Source organism: Sciurus carolinensis, chromosome 6, assembly GCF_902686445.1.
Source record: "Sciurus carolinensis chromosome 6, mSciCar1.2, whole genome shotgun sequence".
Lineage (NCBI taxonomy): Eukaryota > Metazoa > Chordata > Mammalia > Rodentia > Sciuridae > Sciurus > Sciurus carolinensis.
In genome coordinates this window covers 128,698,826-128,717,654 of record NC_062218.1, presented here as the reverse complement: position 1 = coordinate 128,717,654, position 18,829 = coordinate 128,698,826, and the positions used below count along the sequence as shown (strand labels likewise).

Below are 18,829 nucleotides of genomic sequence, written 5' to 3'. Positions count from 1 at the left end.
GAATAGTAGTAGAATGTACTAGGCTCACATGCTGGGCTCGTGGCTGATGTTCAGGTTGTTAGGTGAGCTTAACCTGACAGATCCATCAGCATATTATTGAGGGTCAAGTGCAGTTCTTTAGACAGTGTGAAGATCAAATGTGAATGGATAAAGCAGTGATATCCTCTCATTCCCATCTTTTGCTTGCATCTCATTGACTTGAGACCACTTTGGCATAATATAGGTGCACACTGTCCCTCAACCTCAGGATTAGAAGAAGATATATCTCTCAGTAACATAGGAGTTTCACCTGAACAAGAGAGTGACCTCAGAAGATAAGCAATTCTGGCAACTCATCCCTTCCAGAAAAGACAGAATAAGTTCAACCATCTGAAACCTCAGTGTCCAGTTTTGCCATCCTACCTCCAGGATTGCTTGGCACCTGGTCGTCATCCCAGCAAGCAGAAAGGTAAGCTCTGTGTCTGAGCAGAGCCTTTGTCCTGAGCCATCTCCATGAAGTGACAGTTCCTAAAGCAAGATGTACCTTGAGTATATTATTGGTTTACTGCCCTTGCAGACAATGGTTAAACTTGCCACAAATATATAAACTAAAACCTTCACTATTAGGCTCTTTGATATTAAACTTTGGGGTATTGATTCCCTGCTCATCTGAGGTTGGAACAACCCTAAAATACATCCTAACAGAAATCTGACCTTAGTAAGATTTGGGGAACTTTCTAGGCATATGTGCACTGGCAAAGGATGCCACCTGGCTCTTAGCTCTGCTGCTCCTGCAAACTGATGTCCCAGGTCTTTGCAGAGAACTCATTCTCAAAGCCTCTGCAGGAGATTCCTCAGAAAACTTGGAATGGTACCACCATTTGACCCAGCTATCCCACTCCTCAGTTTATACCCAAAGGACTTAAAATCAGCATACTACAATGATGCAGCCACATCAACGTTTACAGCAGATCAATTCACAATAGCTAGATTTTGGAACCAACTTAGGTGCCCTTCAACAGATGAATGAATAAAGAAAATGTGAGATATATATATATATATATATATATATATATATATATATGAGATATATATAGTCAAACCCAAAAAAACCAAAGACCAAGTGAAATAAGCCAAACCAAAAAAACCAAAGGCCGAATATTTGATATGCAGATGCTAATTCACAATAAGGGGCAACAGCAGGGTGGGGGGCAGGGGTTGCTAGGGAAGAATAGTTACTTTAGATTAGGTAGAGGGGAGTGAAGGGAGGGGAAGGGGTATGGGGGTAGGAAGGATATTAGAGTGAAAGAGACGTTATTAACTCATGTACATATATGACTGCATGACCAATGTGATCATGCAATATGTATAATCAGAAAAATAAGAGATTACACTTCGTTTATGTATCATTTATCAAAATGCATAAATGCATTCTACTGTCATGTATAACTAATTAGAACAATAAAAAAAATTAAAAAGCCTCTGCAAGAAAAGTCTCCTCTGCCCAATTGGGTGAGAGGAGGAAAGGAGCCCTTTACTTCATTCAGCCAGAGGATGATCTGGCAGCTGTGGCTCTATTTCTATCTATGATCTAGCTTACTCCTGGGTTTCAAAAGTTTAGCTTGTGGCCCATAATGCTACCTAATTAGCTGTGCTCTATTTGTATTCTTGAGAGACAACCTAAGAAGCAGCAGGAACATTAGGGCCTGATTACCTGGGTTCAAATACCAGTTTCACAATTTACTAGCTGGGTGGTCTTAGGTAAGTTATTTGACTGTGCCTCATTTCCCTCATCTGGAAAGTGGAGATAATGACATTATGCATGGGTTATGAGAATTAAAACAATTAATATGTGTGGTGTGTCTACGCAGTGTACAGAAAACAGCAAGTGCTATATAATGCTTATCTAGGATACAGATGGGGATGACAATGACAATGATGATGCTGTTGCTAAGGGCCGTGCCCATGACCTTACAAGCCTCTTTCCCCACCCCTAGTATGAATTTTCTCTGAGGCATTTGTTTAGGACCCGGCCCAGACAAAATCATTGGTTCTCTTGGATATCAATCTGCTTTTATCCTATGGATGCTGCCACTCAAGTTTCTATCTTTGCACCAGGTGCAGTGATGCATGCCTGTAATCCCAGCATCTTGGGGGGCTGGGAAAGGAGGATCACAGGTTTGAGGGAAGCCTCAGCAACTTGGAGAGGCTCTCAGCAACTTAGTGATACCTTGTCTTTAAAAACAAAAAAAGAACTGAGGATGTAGCTTAGTGGTAAAGCACTCCTGGGTTCAGTCCCAGTACCAAAAGAAAAAACTTTTCTTTCTTTGGGTACTAAAATGAGCAGTTTCAGACCAAATCTTTAGAATTTGGAAAGGAATTTTGGGAATTCTGTGTCCTGATTCAGATCTGTAAAGTCATTCTCAATTTCTTTCATGTCATGATCAACATAAGTCCTAGGGTTTCTACCTTCAAAATGTATCCTGGTGCTCACCAGTTTTCCCCTCTTCTATCACTAACTTTCCTTTGACAGAACTCATGTGCTAATGCTTATTTGGGTCTCATAATCTGCCTCAAAAGTCTGCCATCCACATAACAACCAATGTGGTCTTTAAAAATATAGGTAAATTCATATCTCTCCTCTGTTCTTTTTTTGTTTTGTTTGTTTCTCCTCTGTTCTTAACCTTCAGTCAGCTTAAGAAAAATTCCTAAATCCTTATACAAGTTTACAAGACTCAACACCATTCATATTGCCCTTCTTCCTCTCTTTCTCCCTCTTTTCTCACCCCTCTCAGACTCTCTGCTCCAAATCAGGTGAGTATTCTTGCTGTTCCTCTAATACACTGTATATACCCAGGACTTTTCCCTTGCTCTGCCTTCCCTCTGGATTGCTTTCCCCCAAATATCAGCATGGTTTGTTCCCTTCCTGTATTGGTCAGCTTCACATTACTACAACAAATTGCCTGACATGGCCTACTTAGGAAGTAACAAGAAATTGATTTTGTTTCTGGAGACCAGGACTGGGTGATCCCATTGACTTTGGCCTCTGATGAGGGTGGCACATCATGGCAGGATCAAAGAACCTTCTGTAAGGCTTTACCTTTTAAAGGTCCTCGATAGCATCACCCTGGGGACCAAGCCTCTGACATGGGCCTCTGGGAAATCTACCCATATTCAAACCATAGTTGTTCCTCTCTTCATTCAGACCTATGTCCAAATGCTACCTCATTAAAGGAACTTCCCTATTTTTTTCCAAAGAAATGCTCTCTACCACCCTGACATTCCATATTCCCCTTGTTTCACTTTATTTTTCTCTTCCAGCACTTTCCATGATCTTTCATAAGTTTATTTTGTCTTTGCCCATTAGATCGTAAGCTTCTTTCAGGCAAGGACTTTGCTTGTCTTGGTCACCCCAGTGCCTGGAAAGGTGCTCAGCACATAGCAGGGGTTTGATAAAGAGTCATTAAAGAAATGAGAGAATGAGTAAAATTTAATTTTACTAGTCAATCCTAATATTTTTTTCCTTGGTTTCCCAATAACTTGGAAGCAATGTATGAAAATATAGTGGACCAGGGATGTAGCTTAGTGGTAGAGTACTTGCATGCATGCAGCCCTGGACTTGATCTCCAGCACCACAAATTTATATATGGCACACCAGTACAAAAACAAATGAAGAGTCAAGGGAGAGAACAAATAAATCTTCTTAAGTGCTTTCTGATTCCTCAGAGGAAGGCGATGTTGAGAAGAGTGAAGTGTGGCTGTCAGTGGCAAGTTCTATGCCCTATAACTGATTAGAATAGTAACCCCCACCCTGCCTTCACAGATGCCAGTGACTGAATGAGACTTTGCTGCAGGAAAAGGGAGGCTCTTGAGCTGGGGATAAGCATTTTAAATCACCCTCCTTCTATTCTCCTATTTTAGAACTCCCAGCGCTGCACATAGATACTTGCTTCCTTGGAAGAATAGCATTAACTGGTGGGGGTACAGATGCTTCCCAGCTAACAATGTTGTTAAAGACTTTTCTTTATGGAAAGGTGCTCTGGGTCCTGCACCTTGGAGTTGTGAGCCTATTTTGACAACCAAACTGGGAAGACAGTTTGCTATTCTTCAGTTTTGATGGTATTGATGCTTCCCGTTTTCCGTGCTGGTTGTGTGCAGGTGTACAAGACAAAACTCCTATTCCAGCTCTTAGCTGGCACTTTCCCCAAGGATTCTGGACAATGATAAACACACCTGGTTGTTCTCTTCCCCTGTCCCAGACACATATACCTACATCACAGTTGAGGAGTCTCATTGGGGCCCTGCCCGTCTCAAAGACCTGGCCTGGGTACCTCAGAATGTTGGAGGAGTCACTCCTGAGCATCCTGTGCAAGGGAGAGCAGAACATCTGATGCAGACCATTTGTTTCTTTTGCTCTAAGACATACAAAGCTAGTAGAACAATACAATTCTAAAACAGACAATATAGCAGACTCTGGGCTGGGTCATTTTAGAGATATAACATTTTCCTCGGAGTTTTTAGCAGGAATGATTCTGTTCTTAGCTCTGATAACTTCGGAAGTTTTTTTTTTTGTTTTTTTTTTTTTTTTTGTTTTTTTTTGAATACTCTGTCTCTACTCTGGGAGCAATTAGAAAGGCATTTGCTACTCCAAAACCTTCTTCAATGTAGCTTTTTTATGTGATGGGGGACATCTTGCCCATGGGATTAATGATGCCTGCTGGGAATCCAGCATATGACTCTGCTGATGCAAGTCACCAAGACAATGTATGATGAGGGAAAACATTTCCAAAAGGGGAGCACCCTGTCAGTGGCCTTGTTCTGGTCCTCTGCTTGATTCACCTTCTCATTTTCTTGACACTATAGAATACTATTTTTCCTGAGTCCAGTGGAGGAAAAAGTTGAGAGTTAATGAGGAGTAACTTGTTGAACTGGGGAAATAGATAGCTACAGTATTGCAGGATCTACCTCTTGGGATCACCCCTTCTGAAACTTAAAACAAAAGTTGCTACTGGCCAGTGCTGTTAGTTAGTTGTCAGACAACAGACAAACACATGGCAGCCAGAAAAATTCCCACTGAGTTTGGGCGGCTGATTTCTCTGGCAGCAAATGAAAGCTTTGGTGATTGCCCCTGATGACTGGAGTGCTCTCTCTGTGGGTGCCCCTTCCCCCACACTCTGGGCTGCAGTGGGTGTAAATGTGTGCCAGGTGGGGTGCAGGCACCCTCGCTCATAATTTTAGGCAGCTGCACACCCGACTCAGGGACACCATACCAGCATAATTCATCCCACACCTCACAGTCAGGGTGACTCCAGCCTCAATAGACAACAATTTGAAGGCATTGTTTACAAATCAATTTCCCCCTCTAAATAGGCTGTTACGAGTGGACCCTTCTGCTTGCCCAGTCTAGGCCCACCTGTCACTGGGACTTCCTAACCAGTGGTCACACTGTATTGATCTTTTTAATCCCCTCTCTTTGAAACACGGAGCCAGCTGATGTGGAGTTCCTCAAAAGAAAGACTCCCGCCGCCCCTACCTCTACAGGTAGCTGTGTATCCGGGCTAATTCCCACTAAAAAGTCTTAATTGGCTTATGGGGCGCCTGAAAGATCTCCCTTGTGTTTACAACGTGAAAGGAAATGATGGATCCCAAACACCTTAGTCTGTCTTTATCTGGTTCTTGGTGCAAATCAGGTGCATTTTATTTTTTAATTGGTCGGTGGGGATAATGTTTCACTTTAGTGGTTGAGCCACCAGAGGAAGGGAAGAAAAGCCCCAGAGACACTAACATTAGGCAAGAAACTTGGTGACTTATTTTTTAGTTTTTATTTACATGAAGCATTTGCGGTACAAAATGTAAATTTCAATAGCTCATAATAATAGAATAAACTCTTTATATACAAAAATACATTTTCATATGAATGAAGCATCTTGAATAAATTAAAGTACCCTCCAGCCCCGTGCCTGAATAGCTACGCAAGCGCGAGCCGGCAGTGGTGGGGGTCGGGATCCATAATGCATGAAGCCCACTCCTTGTGTCTCCTTTTTAAGCCTTTTCATTGTATTGTCAGCCGGCTCAAACCGAATTTTCATGCTCGTTTTTCTTCATTAGAGTTCTACAAATTGTAAAATTGACTTTTCACCTCGTCTTCAGGGGCTCATCTGTCTCTTTTCCAAATCACACTGAAGTGGTGGCTGGGGTCAGTTCTGAGCCAGCCACAAAGGAGGTTTTGTGAAGTTCAGAAAGTGCAAAAGGAAAGGCCGTCTGGGGGCGGGCAAGAGGGGACCAGGGCTGAGAGCTGGAGAAACAGACTAAGGGGCGGCCACGGCAAGGGTGCAGCGACCTAACAAGCGGCTCAGGTATTCCCTACCCTTTTAAAGCTCCCGCTTCCTCCCTCCGCCTGGAGTGGGGTTCCGGACACCGCAGCTGGGTCCTCGTGTATTGCCCATTAGCGTGGGGAGGAGAAAGTAACGGGGCCTAAAAAGGGCCTAGTGGTAAGGAATGAAACACGGCGTCGTGTGGAGCAAGTCTTTGGGCAGGCCGGGGAAGGAGAAAAGGGGATCTCCGGGGCCATATGCGAAGTCTTCAGAGGCAGCGGGGCTACTGGGGTCAGAGAGTGGTGAGGTGGCAGCGGCGCATGGGGAGGCCGCGGCACCCGAGCCCCAGGACTCGGCATCGCTGGCAGGGCTCGGGGGTCCGGGCAGGCAGGGGGCGCACTGAGGAGGCAGGAGGCGCTCCCGGGCACCGCCCCCGGGCAGTCCTTGATCCGCCAGGCGCAGTGTCTCCGCCAGAGCCCAGATGTAGTTGTAGGCGAAGCGCAGCGTCTCGATCTTCGTGAGCTTGGTGTCATCGGGGAAGGAGGGCAGCACGCTACGCAGCGCGTCCAGTGCCGCGTTCAAGTTGTGCATGCGGTTGCGCTCGCGATCATTGGCCTTGACCCGCCGGCTCCTGCGCAGTGAATGCAGCAGCGCCTCAGAGCGCACTCGCCCACGGCCTCTACGCCGCCGCCGCTCCTGCTCCTCGTCCTGCGCCCCTGGAACATCTGACGCCCCAGAGATCCCAGGCGCGCCCCTGCGGGCCGGCGCGGGCGGCCCGGAGGCGGAGACAGGCAATTGGAGGCTGGTACAATCCTCCTCGTCGGTGAGGAAGCCGGACAGATCGCTGCTGCTGTTGTTGCTGGCGCAGTCGAGGTCGGAGAGGCAGGTCTCCAGAGGGGCTGGCATCTTTGCGCTGTGTAGGAGCGACGGATGGACAGGAGGGTGTTTAGAGAACAGGAGCCCAGGCTGAGGGCAGGGCCGCTGGGGGGCACTTACGTTTCGAACGGCCCCGGGGTTACTTTGTGCCCGCTGCGGGCGCGAGGGCCAGGAAGGGCGCAAGGGGAACTTGGCTTTGCCTTCTTGCCTCGCCTGCAGGAGCCACGCGCCGGGCTGGTCTCCCGAGTGATGTCGCCGGCGATCAGATCAGCTCGTGTGAGCACCGAGTGTGGCACACGACTGGCCTCAGGACCCCTTAAGTACCCGGCGCAACAATGGGCGCCCCCCTCCCTTGCCACCTCCGCCCCCGAGGCAGACCCGGTGAATGGAGCGAGGCGGCAGGTCAGCCCCGTGCGGCGCCGGGGTATTTGCATAATTTATGCTCGCGGGAGGCCGCCCCTCCCCCCTCCCGGAGCGTGCCCGTAATTACCGCCGGCCAATCGGTGGCCTTGCCTGGCCCGGGAGCCAGCTCCAGCTAAACAGGCCCGGGCATCTCCAGGCAGTGAAACCCGGGCGGGGGCGGCGGGCGATTAGCGGCCGAGGCACGCTCCTTCGGGGGCGGGCTGGGCGCCTCTCGCTGGGGTGGGATGGGGAGGCGGGGCGCAGGCAGGAAAGTGTGAGTTGCTCTCTGAGCTGTGGAAACCTGGAGCCCGCTGGGAGTCTGGGTTCTGTCCTCTCTCCCGCTGCTGAGTGGCCGCGGTGGCTCTGGGCAAGTGATTTCACCTGAGTCTCACGCTCCTCATGTGTAAAATGGGACACAGGTCTACCTGTGGAAGATGATATAAGATGATGATCGTGGGCCATTTGGCAGAGCATTTTTGTAAGAATCCCGAATAAATCATTGCGAAATGCAATTGGGAAACCGGTGAAAACCATGTCCAAATAGTTGGGAAAGTGCCCAGGCGAGAGTCCTGGATCACAGAGCGGGAATAGGCGATCCTGCTTTATCCAGGTTGATGAAGAAACCGGGGAAGGAATCTGTTGGCCTTCACCTAGTAGGAGGGATGGGAAGAGGAGTGCGAAACCCAAGGATCAGGTGATTTCCCAGGCTAGGGTGAATCTTGGCGTCACCAATCTTTTCTCCCCCTACCTGCAACTGCCAAAGACTCATAAAATAGTAAGGGTGCTGCTAATCTACTCCTCTAAGGCACCACTGAGATCTTGCTTCCCCATCTCAGGATAATTCCGTTGCGTACCTCTGTGGCCCACACCAGAGCGAGCTAACAAGGGAACTTCTTCCCTGAACCAGAGACCACAGGGTCACAAGCATGTAATGGAACTCCTCTCCCCCAGCCTCTTCTACCTTTGGGGTAATAAAATCACCTATTCCAGCAGAAGGTTTTCACTTTTGCAGGTCAGGAGTCACTTCAGCAACTGGAGAGAGCAAGAGGCTCAGGCACACCCCAGCTTTGCACTGGGCATGAAATATTTAGGGACAATCCTGGATTGGTGGGGGTAATAAAAACAAAATGAGCAAAAAGTTCCAGCCCCCTTCCCATGATATCTAAGTGGTGGCCTCAGACCTAGTGCCTGGTCTGCTGCCTCAGAGGGGACTCTGCTTGGGGCATCAGCCCCTTTGTGGAGAGATGTGTGCCCCTCTGCAGACAAGGGGCTAGCACTTGCCTTCTGGTTCAGGGATTCAGGGATTTCTGCTGAACCCCACTTGTACACCACCCCTCCCCTGCGCCAGCTGGCAGAAGGCTGGGAAACTGTTACATACAAAGATTTGAGATTTGTTAGAAGTCAACAGAAAGTGGCTTCCACCAGCTTATGCAAGAAAGGGCACCTGTCAGATAGCTACTGGGTCACCTCAGAAACCCAAGTACTGCTGGGACTCACTCTGCCTCTGTCCTTTTTCTCTCCCTGGGTTAGCTTTCACTTGGCCCCTTTACTCTCCCACTGGCCTGACCTATGACATCCCTGGACACTGTATATATATTTTTTCCATAAAAAAATACCACAATGTGGGTGACTTAAAACAATAGAAATTTATTCTCTCACAGTTCAGGAGACCAGAAGTCTGAAATCAATGTATCAGCAGGATTGGCTTCTTGTTGGAGACACAGAAAAATCTATTCCATGTATCTTTCCTAACTGCTAGTGGCTCCTGGCAATTGTTGCTTCATTGGTTTGTAACTCCAATTTCTGTTTTCTGTATTTACAGACCTTTCCCTTTCTGTCTCTGTATCTTCTCTTGTCTCTTAAGGAGACTTATTGGATTTAGGGCCTAGCCTAATCCAGGATGACTTGAAAGGACCCATATTCCAAATAAGGTCACATTCTGAGGTTTTAGGTGGACATGTCTTTTGGTGGACCACTATTCAACCCACTATAATCCCTCTTTCCAGATTCCTGGAGTATAAGAATTGGTTTGGCCAGGGTCACTGGGATAGACATTTGTCAGTTTTTTGGGGGGCTATCTTTTGAAGAGCCTTTCTACTGAAGAGAAAAAGCTGGTTTCTTCTTCAGTGTGTTGACACCAGAGAGGTCTTCTCAGAAAAGAAAGATAAACCACTTCTTTGTTGATCCCTGGAGCCTTAAGTCAGATCTCTAGGACTGCCTGGAATAGGTGTGCACCTTCTGGCTGCCAGTAAAAAGGGCATCTTGCAGAGGGGACAAGTGGGAGCTAAATTTCAGCCTGTTTACCACTCACCAGCCCATATGCCCTGAGGTGGGCTACACCCATCCCAAAAGGGCACCTTGTAAATGTACACAAAGGCCTCTTATGAGCTAGTAGTGGGTCTGTGCTTTCTCTTGTCATGGTCCCTCTCCTGTGCCTGAACCTTTGTGACCTGACCAAGCAGGCATTTAGCCATGCCCTGACTGCTCCTGCCTCTTGGGTAGGGCATGTACCCAAGTTCCTTCCTGGATGCCAGTGCCTGCCTTCTATGCTTTGATAAGTGCATGGAGGGCCCCTTCTGTAAGAGATCCACTGAGGGTGGAGCTGGACCTGAGAATGGCAGATGAGAACAAGAGGGATAGCTTTAAGCTGGGCCCTCTAGGTGGATATGTATCCTTGCCAAGGGAGATGAAAGTTTCTTCTGTCTCCTAAATTCTTCTAAACTCAGAGCACATCTATGCAAACTCCCATTTCTGGAACACAATAGGACATAATATGGTCATGTAATAAAGCTAACCACAGTAGGCACCAAAGTGACAAGTTTTGCACAGGTGTTCTGCTGCCTGACCTTGTGAGAGATTCAGCTGCTGATCTGCTAGGGAGTAGGAACTGGTAGGTAGGGCAGAAGTCCTGAGGACTAAGGATTAAGCCATAATTTCTCACACTGTGGTCAACTGGAGTGATAATGATGGTGGCCAGGGTAACAGGGTGGTGGTGGTGGTGGGGGACCAGGGGGAGCCCATCCCAGACTCCCTGAATCAGAATCTCCAAAGATCTGACCTACATGCTGAAGTCACTATTGACTGATGCTCACAGCCAGTGTATTCATATGGGAGTACATGTCAATTATAGCATTCATTCTCCTATCCTGTGCTTGCCTAAGCCCTTGAGGCAGGTTGGACACATTTACGTGACAGTTGGAAGTGCTCCCAGTGATTCCAGGGCTGGGATTCCTCCTATGGCTTTGCCTCTTGGTCTACAATTAGGGAAGGAAAGCACCCCTGAAAGATGCTCTTGGGCCAGAAGGTGCATACTTGTTTTGTGCAGCCCCAAGCCCTAGAGATTTCACTTAGGTTTCCATGGGACAACAGGTAGGTAATTTTGCTTCCTTATGGAGAAGTTCTTGCCTCCTTCCCCTTCTTTCTTCTTCCTCTTCCTCCCCCTTCTTTTCTTTCTCCTCCTCCTTTTTCTTCTTCTTCTGCCGTTGGGTTTTGATACCAGAGTTTCATGCATGCTAGGCAGGTACTCTACCACTGAGCTGCACACCCAGCCCTAGAAACCAACATTCTAAAGTAAGAGATGGGAAGTAGCGGGGCAAGGCCTCCAGGGTCTATTGAGATTCTCGGTGTATTTTTTAAAAATTTTCAATGAAGAATGGCCAGAATAGGGGGAAAGTAGTGGTAAATTATAAACATTTTAATATGACAAATTAACATGGTCAACACATAAAAATACAGTGTGGACTGTGTTCTTCACAAGACAACTTCAGGATTTTAATATGATTTTGTTACAATGCCTGTAAGGAGAGCCAGGGGTGGATTCAGATTTAGATTTGTGTTGAACATCTTCCCTAATCCTGTCTGTGTCTTGGTGACCATGTTTGATGATGACTTTACTGAAGTCAGAGTCCAGAGACTTTGAGACGTTTTGGATGTAAGGCTGAGCCAAATGACCTCCCTGCTATCCCCCTTCAGTTATCAGAAACACTTAAGCCCAAGTTGAGCAAATGATCTTTCAGAGATGCTGTAAGGGGAACTGAGATGAGAGGTTACTGTGCTGAGAATACAGGGACAATAATCTGTGTTTGAAGGAGGGGAACACTGTGACATTTCATTCCCTCCTAAATTGTTTTAGTTGAGATCGATCATTCTTTGTCCCCTCTGAAATATTAATTTCAAGAATGCAGAAAGTAGATCTGAGTTTTGTGGTGTTACAGGGCAAATACAAAAATGACAATACCCAGGAACTCTCAGCTGCAATTAATGATACATAAATGGTCAAGGTATTGGGCACACTGAGTTCATAAGGCTGTCCTACCCGGCAATGGTAACGTCCACAAGGGCATTCTTGATGGGACTTTTGCACAAAATGGAGTGGTAGAGAGAGTCTTCCTTCCTAAACAAGACGCCATCAATCCTCATTTTTGTTCCAGGACTACCTGGGGGGAGGGGTGGCATTGATTTCGTGGGTGGCATTTAGAAAGAAAAAGTTGTAATCTTTTTAGGGAAAAGGGAAGAAAAGGTGCAGTTACTCAAGAGGAAGGGATGAAGGCTGATGTCAGACATGGAGACTCTCTTGCTCCTTTCAGGGCATTAACTACATTGCAGATATGCAGTTGTGTTTCCACATAAGAGCAGCAGGGTGGGGTTGGAAAGGGGAAACAATTCCCTATTTTCTTTACTGATGACCCATGACAGTTGTGGAAGGAGGGGTAAAGGAGAGGGGAGAAACGAGGCAGGAGGGGGGGAACAGAGGGGTCTTTCAGTGACAGAGCAAGGAAAATGGCAAATTATCCATGGTTTCCAGAAATCCGTGGAGGCCCCCTCGGCCCCTGCCCTGCTAAATACAGTGCCGTCTGTATGCATTTCCCACCTCAGAGTTGTCTGCTTGAATATTCCCTGGCATTGTGCAGCGATGTGTTTGGTTGTGTACAATCTGCCTACAAGTGAGATGAATCTTGGACTTCAGTGGGGGCCCTGGTGCAAATCTGCTTTATTCTAGTAAGTGTAAGAAATGCCAAACGACACTGAGCAATTCTATAGTCAAATAAATTCTTTTCTGCAAGAAAATTTCAAATTCGAGTTGGGGTTCTCAGGCTTGCACTGGTGTGGGGGAACAATATGTGCTTGGGCTGGCCCTAAGTTTGAAGTGTGTTTGCAGTTTGGGCTAGCCTTGGGGGAAACAATGTCCTTTTTGTGCCCACAGGAGAGTGGGGGAAGTGAAGGGGGTGTGCAGCTTGTGCAGGGAGGGCCCACAAGGGTGCAGGCCCTGAACTGAAGAGGGAGGGAGCAGGCAGAGGTGTTCACCCCACTCCTCCTCAGTGGGGAGGCTGGGACTCCTATTCACCTCAGCTGCTAAAGGTTACAAATAAACCCAGAACTGCCTGCAAAGCCTCCAAGTTTTGCTTTCCCATTGATTTCTTGAAATTAAGTCTTCTGGGCTCGGATAGGCCTCCACCACCACCTACAAATCCATAGCCCTGCAGTTGTCACTACATTTAGGGCCCCAAATCCAGGCTGCAGGAGCCATGGGAAGTTGCTAAAGCCAATTTATTTTTTCTTCTTATTTTTGAATTCTTAAGAACATCTTCAGTATAGTAAAAAAACACTCCTCTGCACCAAACCCCATGCTTGTGGGTCAAACGTGGGGACACTGTCCAAGGGTGTTTTCTTCTGTGTACACAAGCCAAGTCACAGTGAAATTTATCCTAATGGAATTCAGCTATTGCTTTATGGAAAGAATTCAGAAATAAACTCAGGAATAGCACAAGTGTTTTTTCCTTTCACTTTTTTCTATCTTAACGCTTGGCTACATAAATTCACGTTGAGTTCGAACACAAATGCATTTTGTTTGTGGTAATTAAAATGTTTTAATGAGACAACCATAAAATCCACCATTAATTATTTTATTTCAAACACTTCTGCCTTCTTTTGAACCAGGTCTATTTAGAAATAGTTTAGAGAGTAGCCTGCAGTTTTATTCTTTCCTCCGCATTATACACAGGAGTGGAGAAGTCATTTATAAATAATTACACAATGTTTTGGGTCTTTGGGCTTGTATAATATATCAAAGCGATTAGTACACTTATTGTTCCATTGTAAATGCTTTTTTTCTCCTTTCAGTTTCACTTGCCTTGTCTTCTAGCTAAACCTTTTTCTGGAAATCTTTTGTCTTCTTCATTCTTTTTGCTTGTTACAGTCCAGGAGCATTCTTCTTATTCAAACACTCGCAGCAGGGGCAAAGAAAGTGACTTCGGCCGCATCTTAAGTTTTACCATAACTTTCTGGCATTTTCTTTTCTTCCAGTTTTCCCAGACTACCTAGGGGCAATGAAGAATTATAACATACATGAATTATTGGTACTCCCCTCGAGTTAAGGGGGAGGAAAGCGCCTCATTTTCTATGCCCCCAAGGGACCGAACGAGCGGGCGGCAGCTAAACAATGTATTTATCACTTTGCATCTCTTTGGGACGCCCGCCGCGCCCCAACCCTCGCCGTCGCCGGGTTTTTTGCTCTGGCCCCCGGAGAGCCGGCGTTTCTCCATTTCTTTTATGGAGCCACAAATAAAGACCTGGGCTGGAGGAAGGGGGTCTCCCCCGAGCCTTGTGCCATCGGCACTCGCACCGCGGCGCTTCCCACGGCTCTGGCCTCGGAGAGTCCCGCAGGGCAACGCGGGGGCGCGTGGGGCTGCCGGGTGGGCGCCCTGACCCCGCTCGGGTCAAGGGAGAGCGGGGACACTGGTGCAGGCTGGTTCCCGCGCACGCAGAAGGCCGACTCACGGTCAGAGACGCGTGAGGGGATTAGGGCCGCACGAGAGGCGACTGCACCGAGGCCCCCAGCCACGTGAGGACAGAGATGGCTTCAAAAGTCCCCAACATGCTAATCCTTGTTATCCGGCAGGACGACCGCGGCCGCGCAGAACTCTGGCCGGCCTCCTCCCGGCTGGCTGCGGGTGGGGTGGTGGTGCTCCCTGCTCCCGTGGCCCCTGGCTTGGGTTTGGGATCAGAGATGACAATTTGTCCCACTCTATCCTCATTCCTGGGACCTCCGCGGCAAAGTGCAGTCGGTCTTCGGTGACCACCGTGCCCAGAAGAAAGCGTGGGGAAACTTGTTACACTTAGAACTAAAACTTCAGCCGCTCGCCTCCTAGGGTTAGGATGGTGCACCAGGATGAATTCTGGGGGAAATGTGGAAATGTAGGCATTGGTATTAAAAGAAGGCGTTCATTGAGAAAACTATAATGTTGGGTGAAAGAAAGCAAAGAGCGAGTGAAGAAAACCCACGGGAGAGGTGCCGCTATCCCGTCTGGGCGTTTTTCGAGGCTGGCAGGGCGTTCTGTCCCCTGCCCCCTCCCTCCGAGCCCCGCCCCCGGGCCGGGGACCTGTCGCAATCTGTCAGGACGGGTCCGTTTCCATATGAAGGGCCGCGCCGGGCGCCCGGGGAGCGCTGAATGGCCGCTCGGGGTCGGGCGGGCGCACATGCCCCGCGGCCCCGGCTGGATTTGGCCGCATTTGCATAGCAGGTGCTGATGCTTGTCCATTCTTACTTAAAGAAGTTTTAATATGGGATAAATTACTAGGAATTAGGAGCTGGCGTGGGCGGGAATAAAGGAACCGTGTTGTCTGTCTTCTTACCGCCGCCTGGCGTGGAAGGAGGGAAACATGAAGTGAGATTCGACTTTAACAGCCCTCTCAAGAAGGTACAGCCCCCCACCCCAAAGAAGCAAAGAGAAAACAGGAGGGAACTTTAATCAATTTGATTTTAGAATCAGTTCTGCATCGGGTAAAGCAATAATTCCAGGGATGATAATAAGATTAACGAGCGAAGATCTTTGAGTCAGAAAGTCTGGCTGAGTTTAAAATGTTAATCCGGGCCCTAATCCGCCCGGTTGGCGAATAGAAGTGCTGCACCATGAGACAGAGTGTTTCTTCCATAGTCTTAAAGAAACATTAGGGGAGGCCCGCATGGCCCATTTCTTGATCATAAGGATTCCTTCCCTCAGGTACGCTGGGATCCTATACTTTTTGGTCTGGGGACCACTGGACAGCTAGGGCCTCCTCTGTGCAGGGGCCGCATAAGAATCCTCCTCCCGAGAGGAATCAGGCCCAGTGGCCGCTTGGGGATGGAGCTGGCCTCTGGGTTCATTACATGTGCTTGGAATCTTGCAGAGATAGCAGTTAGGGTTTTCTGGCCCTGCTGGCACAACCCCATGAGTATTCTCAAAGGGACAACCTGGTTTTCAGGTTTTAGGGTCCTGGAGACTGGAGAAGGAGAATGACTGCCTCAAATCCAGCCTGCACATGCAGTTGTGATCTGGTCTGCTTTTTTAGCTTCAAGGGAGAAATGATTGGGATCTCTAAGCACTTGGGGGCCTGGGGAAGAGAAGGTGGACTTAGCCTGAGCATGCTCTCCTCCACAAGGCTCTCTATGCCAAGATGTGGCCACACTGAGGGTAAGAAGGCTGCCTGTTTTAAAGGGGTCAAATGCTTAAGCTATTTTATTTGCCCTCTGGCCAAAGAATCTTCCTCCTTCTTTCCCAGGTCCTCACACTGCTTTTTAGGGCTAGTGCCCTCTGATCTCTGGTTGTTTCTCTCTTCTGGTCCCTTTTTGCCCCACTCTGAGGCAGGATCGCACCTGGGATCATGTGGCAGGCCTCTGGCTTGCCCCTTATGCAATTGTGGAAAGCGGTGTGAGGTGCTCAAATGGACCATATGGTTTGGAGAGAGAGCCTTGGAGCCCACAGACAATGGGGAAGTGAGAGGCCCAGGTCAGTGGCAGAGTTTGTGTGGCTGCAAACCTCCCTTTCAGCCTAATGAAGCTGTTGTCTGGGGGTAATGATGCAAATGCCCAGTGCTTTCTCACAGTGATAGTCTAGAACGTGATTTGTCATACAATCTGAATCTTTGGGAGGACTTTAGACAGAACCTCCCCCAAAGATGGAGATGAGCCATATGTGCACTTTGCATCTGAAGTGGAGGTGGGGGTGGCGGGAGGGGAGACTCCGCCCACACTGACTTCCCCAGGACAGCGTTCTGGCAGGAGCCTGGCAGCAGGGAGGACAAAGTCCTGGATGAGTTGAGTGCTGCCTGACCCTGGGGGACCCCTGAGTGGGTGCAGCGCTGGCATCTAATCTTAAGTGGTGGTGTGTGCTGGGCAAAAATGTAAGGGATCTGGATATCTGAGTGGCATCGTCATTACTCCTCTCTCACAATGGAGAAGGGGCCCTTATGAAATTACTCCATGAACAATGCTTAGATTTCACTTCCTGAAGCATCCCAGCTGATGCTCACCGGAGTCAGGTGGACAGACATTTCAGTAGTATTTCTGAAGTGGAAACAGTAAAAGAGAAACAGGGACAAGGTGGCAGGCAAAGGACCAGAGACAGGGGAATCACCAAGCAAAGTGGGGAAGCAAGGGAAGTGGGAAAATCCTCCTGCGTGTTTGAAGGGAAAGGAAGCCTGGTGGTTTCTACCCAGATCCACAGTGGTCTGTCTGAAGTCTGGGGACAGAAATACTTTACTCATTATTAATCTAAGAAAACTGCACCATCATGGAATGAATTGATCTAATAGCTACCCCCATGCAATAGAGAAGCTCCAATTGTCCAATATGACCTGAATAAGAGTAGTAATAATGGTGAGTAGTGGAGAGAAGGTGTCTGTGGGCTGGAGTCTGACCCAGAGGCTACTAAAGAAGCAAAGATGACATGTCTACCTCTGCCCATCCACCAGGCCTTTGTCTTCTACCCCTCTTCTGTATCCTTAGCACCTGGCATAGTGCCTGGCCTGCATAGTCCATGCTCAAAGGATGTTTGTGGAGAGAATGGCTTTGTGCATGATTACTTGCGTTCATGCCTGCATGGGGACTCACAGTCATGCTCAGGCACAGCATTCTGTATCTTTAGGAAAGAAGGGATGGGGAGTTAGGTTGCATCACTTCTCTGGGATTACTCTACCCACTGTAACCTGAGCAGAGCCACAGGCTGGCACTGTAGCCTTCGGTTCTCTCCTGGGGCCTTAGTCCCTGGCAGCTAGAAGACTTGCTGATGGGTGTCTGTTCACTTACTCTGTGGTGGTGTAACTTTAGGACCTAAAAGAGGGGCAGAAATGGAGAAGGGGTAGGAAATGGAGAAGGAGGGGTCCCTAATTACCCCTCTCCTGGCTGTCAGGTTTGGGCAAGGACAGATTAAAACCCTGGTTATACCTTTGCCTCCTCTGATCACTTCTCAGGTCATAGGTAACTTGTCACCAAGCTCTGCCAAAGCCCTGGCACATGATACTCTTTCTGCACCCTCAGACACCCCTAGCCTCCTCTGTGGGCACTGAGGGATAGAGGAGGGGAGTTGCCCCGGTGATAACACCAGCTTTCAAAGCCCAAACTAGAAGCTGCTTACCGCAACACCTGTGTGTCCTGGCGTGGGAACTGGCAGGTACCTCTCCTGGGTATGGAGCTGGGTGAGGGTGGGGTTCTGGGAACCCAGTGGGACCAGATTTTCTGCTAATTCAGAGTCTATGCAAAAAAATAATAATTGTTTTGAAAAATGGGAATCCTTCTAAAACATGCCAGTTTTTTTTTCTTTAATACATATATTCCAGATGCCCATTTACATGAGTGCTGGGAACACTCAGGGCCAGATGCTTGGTATCAGTCTCTCTTTACTTGTCCACTCCACCACCACCCACCATCATCAGCAGCATTTGTATCCATAGAAATCTTATTTGTGAATTTTTTTTTTTTTTTTTTTTTGGTGAGTGCACACAGCAGCTTGTGAAGTGTGTATTTGTATCTGCCTTTTAGATACCAGAAGATTGAGGCTGAAGAAGGTTAAGTCACATATCCAGGACTCGGGGCACACAGGCAGTAGAGCCAGCATGGAATCCAGGCCCATCTGGCTTCTGTGCCCATGATCTCTACCACATATCAGCCCTCTTTTGCCCTTTATCACTTTATGTGAAGAGCTACTCTGTAGCCAACTCCAGTTAGGTGAGGGGGCTGATGGGTGTGTGTGTGAAGACCACAGCACTAATCTTCAGGGGACAGCAGCTCACTCAGCTCTGGAGAGCGGATGCAGCTCCATGGGGAGGGACTAACTATGGGCATACGTGGGGATGCCACTGAGTTTGGAGCTGATCTCCACTCTTACTTTCTTGGCGAGAAATGAGAAGTCTGGGTCTCCTTTGCCACTTTGAGAAAATCCTTCTCTTTTTGGACCTCATCTTCTGTATCTCAAAAAGGGATGACAAGAGGGGCTGGGGATATA

General features: G+C 48.1%; 1 protein-coding gene across 1 annotated transcript; it reads right to left on the bottom strand.

Moving 5' to 3' along the window:
* Positions 1-6,464: 6,464 nt before the first annotated feature.
* Neurog1 (neurogenin 1) lies at positions 6,465-7,358 on the bottom strand. The gene is made up of 2 exons (XM_047556814.1): positions 7,290-7,358; positions 6,465-7,206 (listed from the first exon to the last, which is right to left on the bottom strand). Exon 2 carries the CDS (start codon positions 7,197-7,199, stop codon positions 6,465-6,467), a length of 735 nt encoding a protein of 244 aa, XP_047412770.1. The 5' UTR covers positions 7,200-7,206; positions 7,290-7,358.
* Positions 7,359-18,829: the final 11,471 nt, after the last annotated feature.

What these genes read in the sequence shown, in the direction of transcription:
- Neurog1 (XM_047556814.1), bottom strand. Translation starts at nt 7,199, where the DNA reads ATGCCAGCCCCTCTGGAGACCTGCCTCTCCGACCTCGACTGCGCCAGC.